Source organism: Crotalus tigris, unplaced genomic scaffold, assembly GCF_016545835.1.
Source record: "Crotalus tigris isolate CLP2741 ecotype Arizona unplaced genomic scaffold, ASM1654583v1 scf7180000024439.5362192, whole genome shotgun sequence".
Lineage (NCBI taxonomy): Eukaryota > Metazoa > Chordata > Lepidosauria > Squamata > Viperidae > Crotalus > Crotalus tigris.
In genome coordinates this window covers 4,580,655-4,596,230 of record NW_024100609.1, presented here as the reverse complement: position 1 = coordinate 4,596,230, position 15,576 = coordinate 4,580,655, and the positions used below count along the sequence as shown (strand labels likewise).

The 15,576-nt window shown below is 37.9% G+C and overlaps 1 protein-coding gene across 4 annotated transcripts in view; it reads right to left on the bottom strand.

The window, feature by feature from the left end:
• Window positions 1–15,576, bottom strand: part of GREB1 (growth regulating estrogen receptor binding 1) — a 143,124-nt gene that overhangs the window by 85,746 nt on the left and 41,802 nt on the right. For all 4 annotated transcript variants that reach the window (XM_039331931.1, XM_039331932.1, XM_039331934.1 and 1 more), the window contains exon 2: window positions 4,816–5,017. In XM_039331931.1, coding sequence (XP_039187865.1) covers window positions 4,816–4,972 — 157 coding nt within the window. In that variant the 5' untranslated portion in view covers window positions 4,973–5,017. The remainder of the gene's footprint in view (window positions 1–4,815; window positions 5,018–15,576) is intronic.

Below are 15,576 nucleotides of genomic sequence, written 5' to 3'. Positions count from 1 at the left end.
ATCATAGTCCAGTCTGGATGGAACTAGTTCATGAAAAAGAAGAGAGGAGATCCTGGAGGGTGAATGAGAACTTATTTAGACAAGAAAGGAATGTTGAAAAATTAAAGGAGTGTTTAAAGGATTATTTTGCTTTATAATTATGAAAGGCTGTGGGTCAGGGCACAGAAAGACTTGAAGAATTGGGAGAAGTTACAGTTATCTCTTATGGGAAGAATTGCAGTGATTAAAATGAATGTTTTACCAAAATTTCTTTTCTTGTTTCAAATGTTACCCATTTTAAAGAATGAGGTTAATTTAAATGAATGGCAGAAAGGTATTAATAAATTTATTTGGGCAGGGAAGAAACCAAGGGTAAAGCTCAAAATTTTGCAGGACTTCCGTGAGAGAGGTGGACTCAAGGTACCGAATTTGAAATTATATTATGATGCTGTGGTTTTAACATTAATTAGTGATTGGGTAAACTTAACAAATGTAGATGCTACTTACTATCATATCTGGTGGTCGTGTAAAAACATAAAAAGCTTTTTGGATTAAGATATGGTGGAATATTCAAAGAATTTTTAGAAGGAGGGTAAAATTTACCCCACAATTATTTTTGTTAGGTATTGTTACTGATTGTGATACTAAAGAGATTATATTGATGTTAAATTTAATTACAGCCGCAAGGCTGTTAGTAGGGCAATATTGGAAGAAGGAATCTTTGCCTACCTTGCAAGAGTGGTTTTTTAAAGTTTCTTATCTGGCGGAAATGGCAAAGATTTCGGCTTTTTTAAAGGAGCAATCACAAGAGAAATTTTTTGCCGTATGGGAAAAATGGATAAATTTCATACAATATAAATTGGCTATAAAAAAATACCATTTAGCTTTTTCATAACTTGTATTTAAATTTGATATTTTATAGATTGTATTCTTTCTTTCTTTTCTTTTCCTTTATTTCTTTTTTTCTTTCTTTTTCTTTCTTTTCTAAGTATTTTTTAATGTATATGTTTTTATTGTTATATATATTTTATTGTTAATTACCTTATAAGTTGATTAATTTTTTTTAGAATTTTTTAAATTTTAATTAAGCCTATATTCAGCTCTGGGAAGCTCGGGGGGGATGGAGGGGGGTGGTTTGGGAGGGTTTTGGGGAGGGTTGTTTTATTTTTTGTTGTTGTTTTTTTTGTTTTTTGTAAAACTTTTAAAAAATTTTCAATAAAAAAAAGAACATTATTGATATTATCAGGAAAATATAACAAAGGTGTTGATATTCAATTGTATATTTATTAATAACAATAAGAATTGTATTTACCTAGTGTGGGAAAATGTGTACTACCGGAAGAAGAGAGAAAGCATTGAATGGTGTAATATATATGTCCCTAATAACTTTAAAAATGCGAATCCCAGGCATATTTGTATAATGGTATAAAGTCCTCAAACTCTGGGATAAGTATGAAACAACTGTTTATTGTTAAAACAATAAAAACAATAAAAGCAACTATTTACAAAACCTAAAAATTGACTGTCTTAGCTTTCACTGGTCCACTGCCAGTGTCATCAGAGTAAGCATTTGGAATGGGGAGTTTGCTTATAAACACAATTGACTCTGTGCTCTACCCATTGATCGTGTGATGGGGCCGCCTGTTCTAACTAACCATAGTTGCTCTAATTGTCCCGCATCTCCTTGTCCGCATTCTAGTCCTGTCGCTCTCTTTCCTCCCATCATTCCTTTCTTTGCCTTTCTCACTCCGGTCAGTCCTGCCTCTCCTCGCTGTATCTCATCTCCTGGCATGTATGCCGGTTCTGGGGGACCCTCTCCCCCTTTCTTTGTCTTCCCTGCCTGCCTTTCCTGCGCCCGGCCATATGGTGTTGCTGCCAATCTATCTTCCAACCTTCCCCTTCCCGTGACCATTGTGGGCTGTGTATCCCGATCCGACACTGTGCGTCTCCTTCCATTGTCACTCCCCCCTCTCTCCCCTGGTGTGTCCACCAGAACTAGCCAGCCATGAGCAGAGCGTAAAAACGGCCGGCCTTATAAGCAAGCTCCCAAAACACCGGCATTTTACTCTGATGATGTCGGTAGGTAGCCGACGAAAGTTAAGTGTATTAAACAGTTTGTTTGTATTTTATCCTGGTGTTCGATTGTTTCTTTTAAGTATGAGTATACCCAGGATTCGCATTTTATCTTAAGATTTTCACCTCACAGGAAGTAATATAGGATAATAACAGGGCCCAAAATATTGTATATAAGTGCCGTCTATTAAGGTAAAATAAAATGGTATATTTTCTGATACTTTAAGCTACTCTAATGTTTTTGAAGTTCATAGGTTGGACTTTAACCAGAACCCAATATTGTTTGTTCAAAATGAAGAAGTATAAGAATGTGTTTAAATATTATCAGCTCTTAAGCAATATTATTAAATTATAATATTAAAAATATTATCAGCTCTTAAGCAATATTATTCATCACCAAAATTATTGTTGTTTGAAACACTGATTGGTAAGTTTGCAATCTGCAATGTATTTCATTATATTGAATCCTGTTTGTTCCAATTATGCTCATTTTTATCATAAGCATGGTAGGATCCCAGTCACAAATGTTATATTTCTTTCTGGTTTACTACACTAAATCAAATTTACAAACTCCAAAAAGCTGTGAGCTGATATACACTCAATACAGCATAAGTCTCAGTTAAATATGTAGAAGTTATTTTTTTAAAAAAAGTGGCAGTTGGAGACATCTCCATACAGAAATAGAATCCTTTCTCCCTGACATATTTCAAAGACTCTGAACAATAACATTTACAGGCTTAATACAGATGACGAGTTTAAATCTAATACTGTATCAAAAGCCCTTTCTATATGGTGAATTAATGAATAATACTGGTGAGACCAATTGAAATTGGCTAGGCTCCCATGTGTTCAATAATCACAAAAACAAGGGATCTTTGGAAATAGAGGTGAGGCTTTGCTTTTGTCTTACTGATGGGTCATGTAAAGTTTTCCTTTTTATTTATTCATTTTTTCTGGCTCTCACTAGTTGAAAACAAAACTCAGTGAGAATTTTTGCCTATGTATCAACATAGGGAGGACTGTACAACATTCTAATCCTGTATCAGCAAAAAAACCTGTAAGAATACACTAATTATATCTGGAAGAATGGTTCTTGATAAGCTTTTATCTCCCTATACTAATCTTCTAGGTCAGTGATGGCAAAACTTTTAGAGAACGAGTGTCCAAACTGCAACCCAAAACCCACTTATGTATTGTTGGGTGCCGGGTGGGCATGCCCCTTTGGCTAGGTGTGGCCAATTGGTGGGCATGGCAATCTCAACTTTGCAAGATCTTTTTTTTCCCCGTGAGAAGTTGAAACTGACTGATTGAACTTTTTTTTTTTTTTTGTACACGGCGCAGGCGCAGAGACCTAAAGCGAAAATGTTTTATAAAACCCAGCTGAAGGTCTAGGACTGGGGCAACGGCGCACGTGCCCACAGAGAGGGCTCTGAGTGCCGCCTCTGGTACCCGTGCCATAGGTTTGCCACCACTGTTCTAGGTACAAGCAAAAACAGTAACTGTGAAAGGGACCTTGGACTACTAGTGGACGATCACTTGACTATGAGCCAGCAATGTGCAGCAGCAACCAAAAAAGCTAATACAATCCTGGGTTGTATAAACAGAGGCACAGAATCAAGATCACGCAAAGTATTAGTACTGCTTTATAAAACCCTAGTAAGACCACACCTGGAATACTGCAGCCAGTTTTGGTCACCATATCACAAAAAAGATGTTGAGAGTTTGGAAAATATTCAGAAAGAGCAACAAAGATGATCAAAGGCCTGGAGACTAAAACATACGAAGAATGGCTATAGGACTTGGGTTTGGCTAGTCTAAGGAAAAGAAGAAATAGGGGAGATATGATAGCAGTGTTCCAGTATCTGTGGGGCTGCCACAAGGCAAAGAGAGCCAGGTTGTTCACCAAAGCACCAGAGGGAAGGACAAAAAACAATGGTTGGAAACTGATCAAAGAGAGAAGCAATCTGGAATTAACTTCCAGACAGTGAGGACAATCAACCAGTGGAACAGCTTACCCCCAGAAATTGTGGACACTCCATCACTGGAGATTTTTAAGAAGAGACTAGACATTCACCTGTCTGAGACGATATAGGTCAGTGATGGCGAAACTTTTAGAGATCCAGTGCCCAAATTGCAACCCAAAACCCACTTATTTACCACCGGTGCCAGGTGGGCATGGCCATGGTGGTCATGGCAGACTGGGTGGGTGGGGCCAGGGTGGCGGGGGCCAGTCCCTCACTATCTTCAGGGCACGGCATGCGTGCCCACAGAGAGGTTCGCCACCACTGGTATAGGTTCTCCTGCTTGAGCAGGGGCTAGACTAGAAGACCTCCAAGGTCCCTTCCAGCTCTATTCTATTGTATTCTAAAAGCGATTTTTTGTGAATAAATATTCACTAGGAGGCCCATTTTACAGCTTTACCCATATCTAAATCTATTTTAGAGGATTGGGACACATTCCATAAAACGGAAGGATGAACAGAGCTAGGGAACATTCCATTCTGTGTTTGAAAGCCCACTGGCATACTGTTGGATGATGCCCATCCCCTTGAGAACTGGGTTTTTTAGGTAGCAATAGCAAAGGAGCACTTTGAGGTCCCTAGTGCTCTCTGAGCTTGATAGCTTTCTTGCAGACATTTCATTACCCAACTAGGCAACATCATCAATCCTAGTTGGGTAATGAAATATCTGCAAGAAAATGAACAAGTCACCCAAGGACCCAACCCCGATCTACAAATATTATCTTTAAAGAAACACTTCTTACCATCTAGAGACGAAAGTTGCCGCTCGGCTTCTAAATATAGCTGTGAAAAAATGGGCCTTGGGACTAAATTACTGGATCGGAGAGAAGCTTCGATAGAATTATGCAATACTTCTTCAAAACGTGTTGAGTTAAGTTGCCCCGCATAAGAATTTCCCATCTTCTTAAAGAATGAATCAGAAGGGGTGGGTTATAATTATTCTACCTAAACAGGAAAAAATAGAGGGCACTAGATCAACATTTGCTTTAATAAAATTTGGAAACATTAGAAATTTCAAAAGAAGTGTTTCTTCTAAGAAAACAGTGAATTGACCCAGTAAACCATGATGCAAAGCTGACAGCTTGAACTGTATAGATCTCGGTACATGCTAGGAACTTATGATAATAGGTTTCTGTAATTCATCAGAGAGGCATTCTTAATATTGATAAAAACAAATTGTTGGTCTACCTTTAGGCTCTGGGGAAAGCACTTCTTAAAGCAGTATTTTTAAGCATTATACAATTATGTTGTTTACTATCTATCAAATTAAATGACAATGGACATAGTCATAGTCTCTTGGCAAATTATTACCTCAGTAATACAAATTTAATTTTAAATACTGCCCTGCAAATACATTTCTAGAGTAATTCATATAAAGCAACAAAACGATATATTAAAATATGAAATGAATAAGAGTATACATCTGAATAGCTGTAAAGTTAAACAGAAAGCAAGCAGGTAACTTTGGAAGTTTTGTTTAAAATAAATTCTTCCCTGAACTCCATAAATATGAGACTAATTTCTATGAGGGACAATTTCTACAGCTAGTACCATGAAGAGGGTTCTCTCTCTATTATCACCTGCCAAACCTTAGCTGATGGGGATATGTGACTGATACTTTTAAAATATCACCTTAGGCAATACATCTTCCATTTAAAAACATTATATCTTCCATGCTAAGAATCAGAATCATCCCTGCCCATCTGCACGATACAGGCAGATTTCCAACGGAATTCACTCCCCTCGCCACATCTTCAGAAGATCATCAGCTTAGAGCAGTGATGGCGAATCTATGACACTGAGGTCAGAGGTGATATACCAAGATGTTTGGAGTGACACGCCAGCATTCGCCCACACAACTATTCTCAAAAGCACACCCCGTTCTCAGATGATTTTCGGAGGCTGCAGAGGACGTGTGAGAATAAGGTCTGCTCTTGTATGGCCTCCATAGCCTGTGAAAATGAGTTTGTTTTACTCACATTTCATTTTTGCAATTATTTGACATTTCTTTATATAATATATAGCACCATACATGCTTGGACTGTATTTTTTAAAATAAATGAACATATAAGAATTTCTTGACAGAAGGAAGGAAGGAAGGAAGGAAGGAAGGAAGGAAGGAAGGAAGGAAGGAAGGAAGGAAGGAAGGAAGGAAGGAAGGAAGGAAGGAAAGAGAGGAGAGGGGAGGGTACCCCAGCAAAGTCAAGTTAGGCATTTTATGAATTTTCTGAATTTTTGACACATTGAGCCCATCACTGGCTTAGAGGAACCACTGCCAAGTCAGTTTCCACTGGTGGAAATCATAGCATCACTGTTCTCTTCCCCTCTTGGGGGTTATCCTTCCCTCCTGAAATAAAGGCATTGTGGTACTTGGCCACCTATTTATTTTCCAAGTGCTGTGAAATGCATCTTTGCCAAGCTGTGAATGGATAGCCAGTTTGTGGCTTACTTTTTTTCTTGCAGTGACCAATAAGCACAATGAAAGAATAAGGAAAGGGCATGGCCACAGCTAGCTCATGCTTTGGACAGTTGGAACAAGCCCTGGCTACCTTCTGGAGGTAAAGGTGAGGCACTTGCCAAGCACGTCACAGCAGCACAACAAGACTGCTTCTTGTTGAGGAAGCAAAGGTGTATTCAAGTGGAAGGAGTCTCTGGAAAGACTTTCGAGGCAATCTGCTTAACACAGAGGTGTTGTTAATGTGGTCTCAAGTGCACGAGGTATCACTTCTTTTAAATACTGAGCCAGGGTGGTTAAGGTGCTGGACTAGAACTAAGCAGACACAGGTTCAAGTTCAGCCACAACCTTGGAGGTTCACCTCACATCAGTCACTTTAATCCTAAGCTATCGCACAGGATTGTTGTTATGGCAAGGAAGGGTGGGCATGTCACTCTGAATCCTAGAGGAAAAACAAACGTATTTATTAGATTTATATCTCATCTTTAAAAATAAAACCCAAGGCAGCCTGCATAGTACTTCCTCCTTATATTTTTCTACAACAATCATTGGATGAGGTGGGTTGGACTGAGAGAATGTGACTCACCCCCAGCTTTTAAGGGAGGATTAGAACTCATGGATCTAGAACCACAAGTTTCTTCATCATTACACCAAACACCAAGTAAGCAAGCAAACCTATTTCTGAAATTTATACCTCTCTTCCCTCCCTCAAGGCATTTGGTAACCTTTTCCCAAACATGTTTGCCAACAAAACCCATCTACCACCTTCACATTCAAGTTCATAACCCATAAATGAGATATTGGAAAACAATCAGGCAACTGATGCATGCAGGGCAGCCCTTCGATATGAAGAGCTCACTGGATTCATTTCACCTTTTACCATGTCCAAGCTTGGAGAAGGTCTAATTAAAATAAATTCCAGACACGGTAATTATCCAACATCGTCTGCATCTACTTCGGACCCAGGAAGCAGCCGGCTGGAGCACAAACCGTGTTAATGACAACATCAAAGCATTTGCCTGCACTTACACGATATAAAAATTTGGGACAGCTCTTGTTTAACAGTCCAAGAGGCAGAAAGATATATGTTGGTGGCCATGAATGTGCCAGCTAGGTCATAAAATGGCACCCAGAAGTTTGGCAGGCCGATTTCTTGCGCTATTGAACTCTGTATCAGATTTATGTCTTTTAGGAGCTCTCAGACACAAGCGGAGATGGGGGAGGCTGTTTCAAATGTCTGTGAAATTCCAAACAATGATCAGAACCGACTATCTCTATTGAAAAAACTCCAGCCAGCCGGAAGTGGGGACAAGAGAAAGGCTGATCTCCCCATAGCAATGGATGAAAGGAATCCCAGCATTTTACTACTTGCTGCAGAACAAGAGGACTTATGGAGGACTTCTATAAACTTGGGCTAAGGAGAACACGAAGTATATTTCTAATACTTCGCAATCATAAAAGGATAGGGAGAAGAAAGCCACGCTAGAGTTAATCCCTGCTGCAGACGGTGGTGATTCCGTGTTGAAGAATATACCAGGATGACAGGATGGCAATTTACAAATATGGTGATCAGCTTTTCCCAACTGTGATGGTATTCAGATGATTTGGGTTACAACCCATTCACAGGAAATTACCAAGCTATAGTCTAACATATTGGGAAAATACCAAGTGCTGTCCTTTGTTTTTCTTCTGTGCCCAAATTAGAATTATGTGAGGTAGAGTGAAGTAGACTCCAGCAAATTTAGTTTATTGTGGCCCCATGTTTATGGTATGCAAAGTGAAGAAACAGATAATAAAGTAAAGCGAGTCACTATGGTGTGGTGCGTTTACTGAGGCATGGAAGCCAATTTCAAGTTCAGCCACCACAATTCTTAGCCAACTCAATTTGGTTTTTGAAGGGGAACTATATGGGAAAGAAATCTGAATTTTAAAAAAACATACAGCACCCTCCTCATTTTTATTCAAGTTAGAAAAGGAGACATCTCAATTTATTCCTCTTTGCTTAATCCTCTGCAATTTAAAATCTGATGGCTTCCTTCTGTAACCTGAACTAACCAAACTGGGAGTGAAAAATCAAGCTTGCTCTTTTCAGCTCCTCTAAGATCAGTGAGCTAAAAATCTTCACGTGATTAAAAAATTGTATAAAGAAAACAGCAGTTCCATTCCTATTCAATATAAAAACACACAAAGTCCATATTAACATCAAATGAGGGGGAGAACTACTCTTATAGTTTGGGTATCAAAAGTGCTATTTAAGACCTCTTTCCTACTTTGCCTCAAATAAACACACATTCACCAAATATAAGCAAGAGCTGGCTTGAGCTCATATCTCCAGCATCTTCACCTATGTGAACAAGAATAGTCACTGCAAGGACACAGTTATCTGTATATAGAACAGGTTTTATTTCCTGATGGGTTGGGAAAAAAAACCAAAATACACATGTCCATTTCACATTCCTAAGGAAAGCAAGGCCAGTGGACATATGAATGGCTGGTGGACCTGATCCTATTCCTCCTGAATGGATGATGGAGCCACTAGGAAGAATGCTATAAGTAAATCCATTCCTTCTCTTTCAAATGTTTGAGCTACCTATACTGTTCCTTATGCTGCCCAAACAGCCAGCACCATTAGTTGACAAGAGGGAAGCATTGGCAAGCTTGGGGGTAAATCCCAAAACTGGCAAAAAAAAAAACCGAATATTTTGGGAATATTGTCAAAATGAAAACCTCAAAATACATCAACATGCATGAAGCTGTAGAATGCTGACAATTCTATGTGAAGCTCCAGTAATGGACTGTAAACTACTATGCTAGTCCTGGAGGGGGGGGGGTCAGGCAAATGGATTTTTTTTAAATGTCCTAGTTTAGTGTTGAGAGAGAATTACAGGGCCAAGTCACCCCACTGGCTTCTGTGCTGAAAGAATGACTAAAACCTGGCTTTCCCTGCTCCTAGTTACAGCACCCAAATTCCTGCAGAACACTGGTTTTCAAAGAGATGGAGAAATTTCCTTTAGTTCAGTGGTTCTCAACCTGTGGGTCGGGACCCCATTTGGGGTCGAATGACCATTTCACGGGGGTCGCCAAACAACGCAGTCCGCCATTTTTTCCCCCTTTTCCTTAGCTGTGCTACTCCCTTTTATTCTATTGGCTTTTGCAAGCCAATAGAATAGACTCTCTTGAATAGAGTCTAATTCTATTGGCTTTCAAAAGCCAATAGGAATTGTCCAGGCTGTCTCTGCCCTGCTGAGCCCACCAAAAGTCCCATTCTGCAAACGGTGCTGCAAGTTATCTGCAGCGAAGGAGAGCTGTCTGGAAGTTTCCACCCCTCCCTGCTGAGCAACTACTAAAAATGTAAGTAAAAGAGGGCCAGGGGTGGGAGGTGGGATGCCGGCGGGCGCAGGGAGGGTTGCTGGCACGTGTGGGGCCCGGCAGGTGCTTTACCTCCCTTGGGCTGGGCGAACTGGTGGCCCAGCCAGTGGTCGGCCTGCGCCATCTCTGCTGCTTGCCAGCTATGCCTCGGCCGGTGCAGGGGGTGGCACCACGCATGCGCGGCACTCCCGGGCAGGGAAAGTCCTTGATTTACGACCGGTTGGGTAGTCCTTGACTTACGACTGGTTGGGTAGTCCTTGACTTACGACCGGTTGGGGTCGTGGCATTAAAAAGGTTGAGAACCACTGCTTTAGTTGAACTTGACTTCTATACATGTCCATATTATTACCTTTGCATCAAAACAGAAATGGTTTCTTCTACAAAGTTTTTTTTCAACTTTCGTATCTAGCTTAAAGGACTGGTATTTCCTGAGATCTGGCAGGAAATCTGCAATATTTCCTATTCCAGAAGATCTGTAATATTAACCAAGTCCATTTCTGCTTAGATTTTTGAGATCAGCCAAGATTGGCTAAGTACTGACCTCTAACTGGACTGTGCAACATTAGTTTGTTCAAATTCACACAATATTGCTTTAATATACACACCAGGATGAATTTCAACTTTGCAAGCATCTACATATTGAGGATTGAGGGTTTTTTTGTTTTTTTAAAAAAGAAGCTTTAGAAGATTAGGCTCAACTACTATAAAGGGAATATAGTGTACATGTGCAATTACATAAACTCTCTACTTGTAGCTTTTCTTATAGATACACTTGTACAAAATGCTGAAAGTTTTAGATGAGTTTTAATATGTTCGTATTTCAGAGAGTATGCATGAAATAAGCAAAGTGAAATAGTATGCATGAAATAAGCAAAGCAAGGGGCACCGTTGCTTATTTCATGCATACTATACTAACTTTTAAGGACATTCTTATAGTCCTACACAAAAAAACAACAGAATCTGTATACGGTAACTCTTTTAAGGTTGAGATCTTAGACATTCTGACTGGGTGCAGACAGGCATAAGATTCTGCTGAAATATTTGAACCAGATAGAAAAAGCCTTTCAGTAATGGGAATCAAACTTCTAATAGTCTGAAGTTCCAGAACAATATTCACATTGATCACTTTAATATATAAAACAGAATTACTATTATATGAAACACCCTCTATATTTAAGAAGCTTCAATTTAAATTGCTTACTTTCACCATAAATATAACTAAGGGATCATCTACATTGGTTCATTATTGCTTATCATTTACACATTTGCAGACATTTGACATTAAGATGTTACAACAGTATTTTCAATGCCAGTATATAATAAGCAGCCTGTATAAAACATATAATGGATATAGGTAAGTATTCAAAATGCTTCATGGTATCACCAAAATCTTTACTGTAGCACTAATTCTCCCATGTTGCAAATGCGGTTATAAAAGTTAAGGCTGAAGGCCTTGTCATTAATCCGTAATATTATTTATTTGCTTTGGAGGTAGAATGTTATGTTTGCAAAGCATGTTTTTTGTGCTTAACTTGTCAATTGTGCTTTATATGGTGATCTAAATCAAGAAACTGGCACACTAGTTCACTGCCATTCTGATCATGGCAAACATGCTTAGACAAAAATTCTTCAACTGTTAAATATGTTTTAAGTTGATTATATGATTCAGCAGTGCAACTGAAGCAGGAGGCAGAAGTAAAATTATTAGACGTTAGGATGCCTTTCAGTGATTGTGGGAGGGATCAGTAAATCATATAGCACTCCGTACCTCAGTTTTCTGCTCTATATGGAGATGAAGCAGTAAACATCAACTGGGCATGCAAAGAGGAAAAAATACAAAGTGACGACAACAGTCTACTACAGTGTTAACAATGAAAATCCATAATCTCCATTAAACAATCTAGAAATTAAAGACATTCCAAATTTGAGCTATTATACAAAGCTCAGAAGAGCTACCATACTGGAGACCCTTGCAGATTAAAAGACATTCTGACCAAATGAAATGTCACCAAATGTTGGTTTGCAAAAGAAAATATATGTGTTAGGCTGCTGGAAAGCTTCAGTAACAGAAAATTCCTATTTGCTTTCCCTTGCAGAAAGGGAAAAAAACTGTCCAGAAACATTTCTTTTCAACAGTATCCCGTTCTAGCATTACATTTTCAGTAAGAAGCATTACTGAACTAGGTTGATGCATTAATTCTGTTGAGAAATGAGCACTGACGTTCTAATATTAGCCTTTGTTCTTTATTTTATCCCTTGAGTCCCGGAGAACATTTTTCAAATCAATTGGCCATTAAGTAGTGAAACACCACTGTGGCCCACAGTGGAATATACGATGTGGTAATAAATACATTAGACAGTAGAATTACATCCTGTAAGGGCCTTGTCTTTCAACACCTACAGGAAACAATGTATTTCAATGCAGATTTATAGGTTTTTCTTACAGGATCTCATAAAAGCTGCAGGTGTAACTTCAAATACTATGGTTTGCTGTTCATGAGTCAACAGCATCTAGTTAATCCAGATTCACGAACTGGATACTGGATATTATTTTGATCTTCTCCATCCCCCTGGGAGATTTTTATTAGATAAACAACAAATAAATTTATCTTCAAACTATATTTAAAAGTCTCAGTGCACTTTAAAGACTATGAAGTAGTTACGGAAATCCTAAGCAGGGTAGAAAATGATAGCCAATAAAGACAAGGAGGAAATATCTGAAGTCATAAACTTTAAATCCATCTTAGAAAATGAAAAATGCTTTGTCTCTCTCAGACATATCCTGTGGGTACTAACCAAAGGACTGCATTCCATCCGAATTTAAACTCAAGGTTGTTTTTATAAGCATTAAACTTCTTTTTTGCTTCATTGCAAATAAAAGATGAATCCATCTCTATATTAATCAGTAGACTTTCTAAACTGGTGCCTTTCCAGATTTATCGAGGACAATTCCCATCACCCCTAAATGAGCACCGTTATCTAAAATTATGGCAGAGAAACATCTGGAAAGGAAGGACTTAAGGAAGTTATAAAACATATATCTGTATACCTGAGAGGAGAGGTGGTCTTAACTCTTTCCACGGTATTTACATCACTGTCTCCTCTATACTGACAAGATTTACTATCACTTTGAAAAGTGGCCAGCATGCTTTTAAAAAACAGAGAGCAATTTAAAGTGTATCATGTTCAAAGTTTGTCCATAAAATCTAATGCAAACTCAATGCACTTAGCTTTAAATTAGCTTTAACAGATAGCTGTTTAGATTTAAGTTTAAATACAAGTCTTTGGGGCAGAACTTTTGAATCATTTTCCAGCAGAAAAACCTGGTATTTTTCCAGCCCTATATGACAAAAAGCAATCAATATAACACAAGCAAGGTTTGGTGAGATCTCAAGCAGCATTTCCAATTCCTTTCTCCTAAATGATGGTGCTTTTCTGCATTAAGGGATACAATAGTACAGCGATTTTAATTCTTGAGCTATCAGGTTTGTTTATGCAGACTTCAACATGCCTTCAAATATATCTTTCCCGGAGTCTACATAAATGGTGGTGGGGTTTTTTTTAGGTCCCTCTCAATCTGAATCTCTTAAACTCATTAAAAAAAAGTGGGAGAATGCTGATGATCTTGCCTTATAGGGGTATTGCAAGAATGCACTTTATACCCAGGGATGCACTATAGGAATTACAATTCTGCAAACCATTTTAGAATGAGCCCCATTAGAATTGTGTTCAATTTATAAACAAGGTTAAACAGGGTGGGGTAAAACGAGACTACAATCCTACATTCATTTTTCCATGAATAAGTTCTGTTTAACTCAAATCAGTTAAAACCAAGTAAGAGACATTATAATTAAACAAATTTTATATATCACACTAAGTGGTGTGGTGGTTTACTATATGGTTTATTAAATAAAGCACAATTGCCTGGGTTAACATAAAATGCAAAGCAATAGACCAAACAAACCATGTTATATTGTAACACGTTACACTAACCAGAAAAAGATGGCTCCAAAGAAAACATATCAATACAAACTAGTCAGCCATAATCATAAAGTATACGTTATTAATACTTACAATTACAAGCCATGATATTGTTTTAAATACTGAAATATCGAATATGGGCATTTTTAATTATCTTGTTGAGTTTCTAAATTCTTGAAGCAAAAGAAACTGACTTACAATTTCATGTGCCAACATTTAGATTGGAACCATAATGCACTTATGGGAAGCAAGACTTAAATGCAGTCACAGCAAACAGAATTGTTTGAATAAAACAACTCTGATCTAATAAAAATTATTAAAATATTATTCTGTTATAAATCAAATATAACATTCCTAAGATGCTTCATTTGGTATATTCCAGACGTTACTCAGTTTTGGGTACTTTTTGGTCTTTTTTTCCTTACATTTAACTAATCTTTCACACAGACAAAAAATAATTCAAAATGAGAAACATGCTGATATTAATTTGTGTTCCAAGGCTGCCTTTATTACTTGTACTTTTAGCACAGAACAAGTATGCTGAAGATCCAACTATCACACAGTCTTCTACATAAAATGAATTTCACCTGGGTGCATTAGCTTGTCTGTTGAATTTTTCACACGTATACTCAAAGAGCCATGGAAAATATAAAAATGTCAGTTTGATCATGGGAATTGTACTTCTGTGGCTCCAAAGACCCAAGAGGTTATATATATATATGAAGTGAAGGACCATGAAAACTAAACTTAATTCTTTAAGGGAGACATATTATTAAATTCTGCTCTGCCCTGTATCTGCTCTGCCCTGTAAGTAAAAGACAAATTATCAAATGAAAAAAAAAAATTATCAGGATCACAGAGGTATAAAGTGTGCAAATTTTTCCTGAAAGTAAAGTTTTAAATGTGGAAAAAAACATGTCTGCACACAAATTCAATATTATTTAATACAGATAACGTGCAGATAAAATGGTATAAAGACAAAGAGAATAGTGGGAGACTCAGAAAAAAAACTTCCTTAATCATATTTCATCTACTTTTAAATGGATCTAAACCACTAAATCACAGGATGAAAGAAAAGGATGAGATTAAAAAAACATTACTTTCTGAGTACAATGGAGTGCCCTGTGACTTAAAATGTTGCAGTTTTTTCCTAGTATATATAGCCAAGCAACAGACTAGATTTCTGTGAGTAATTGTGAAATAAATACTGTTAATAACAGATCTTTAAAAGAAATTGTTGGGGAATTAAATAGTATGCTGCTTCTTGTGCCAGTATAACAATGCATGTGCGTTTTGAATTATTATAGTCCTATTAAAGTCAGCTTTAAGACTTGTGGACTCCAATTCCCAGAATTCCTCAACCAGCCGTGCTGACTGAGGAATTCTGGGAGTAGAAGTCCACAAGTCTTAAAGTTGCCAGGGTTGAAGACCCCTATTTTACACAATAATGACCACGTATACTAAGAAAAGAAAATTGTGCCTGCAGGCAGTCTAGTGAAGATTAACAGTGGTGACCAGTTAATCTTGTAACTTTGCTCTTTGCTAGACCTGAAAATACTAGGGGCACTTCAAGAGCCATTAATGGGTTCCTCTTGCACAAAGTAAAAATCTACTATACCTTATAGAGGTGAAGCTTGCAAGTCAATCTTGTGCTTGAATCATCACAAGAGCCATTAATGGGTTCCTCTTGCACAAAGTA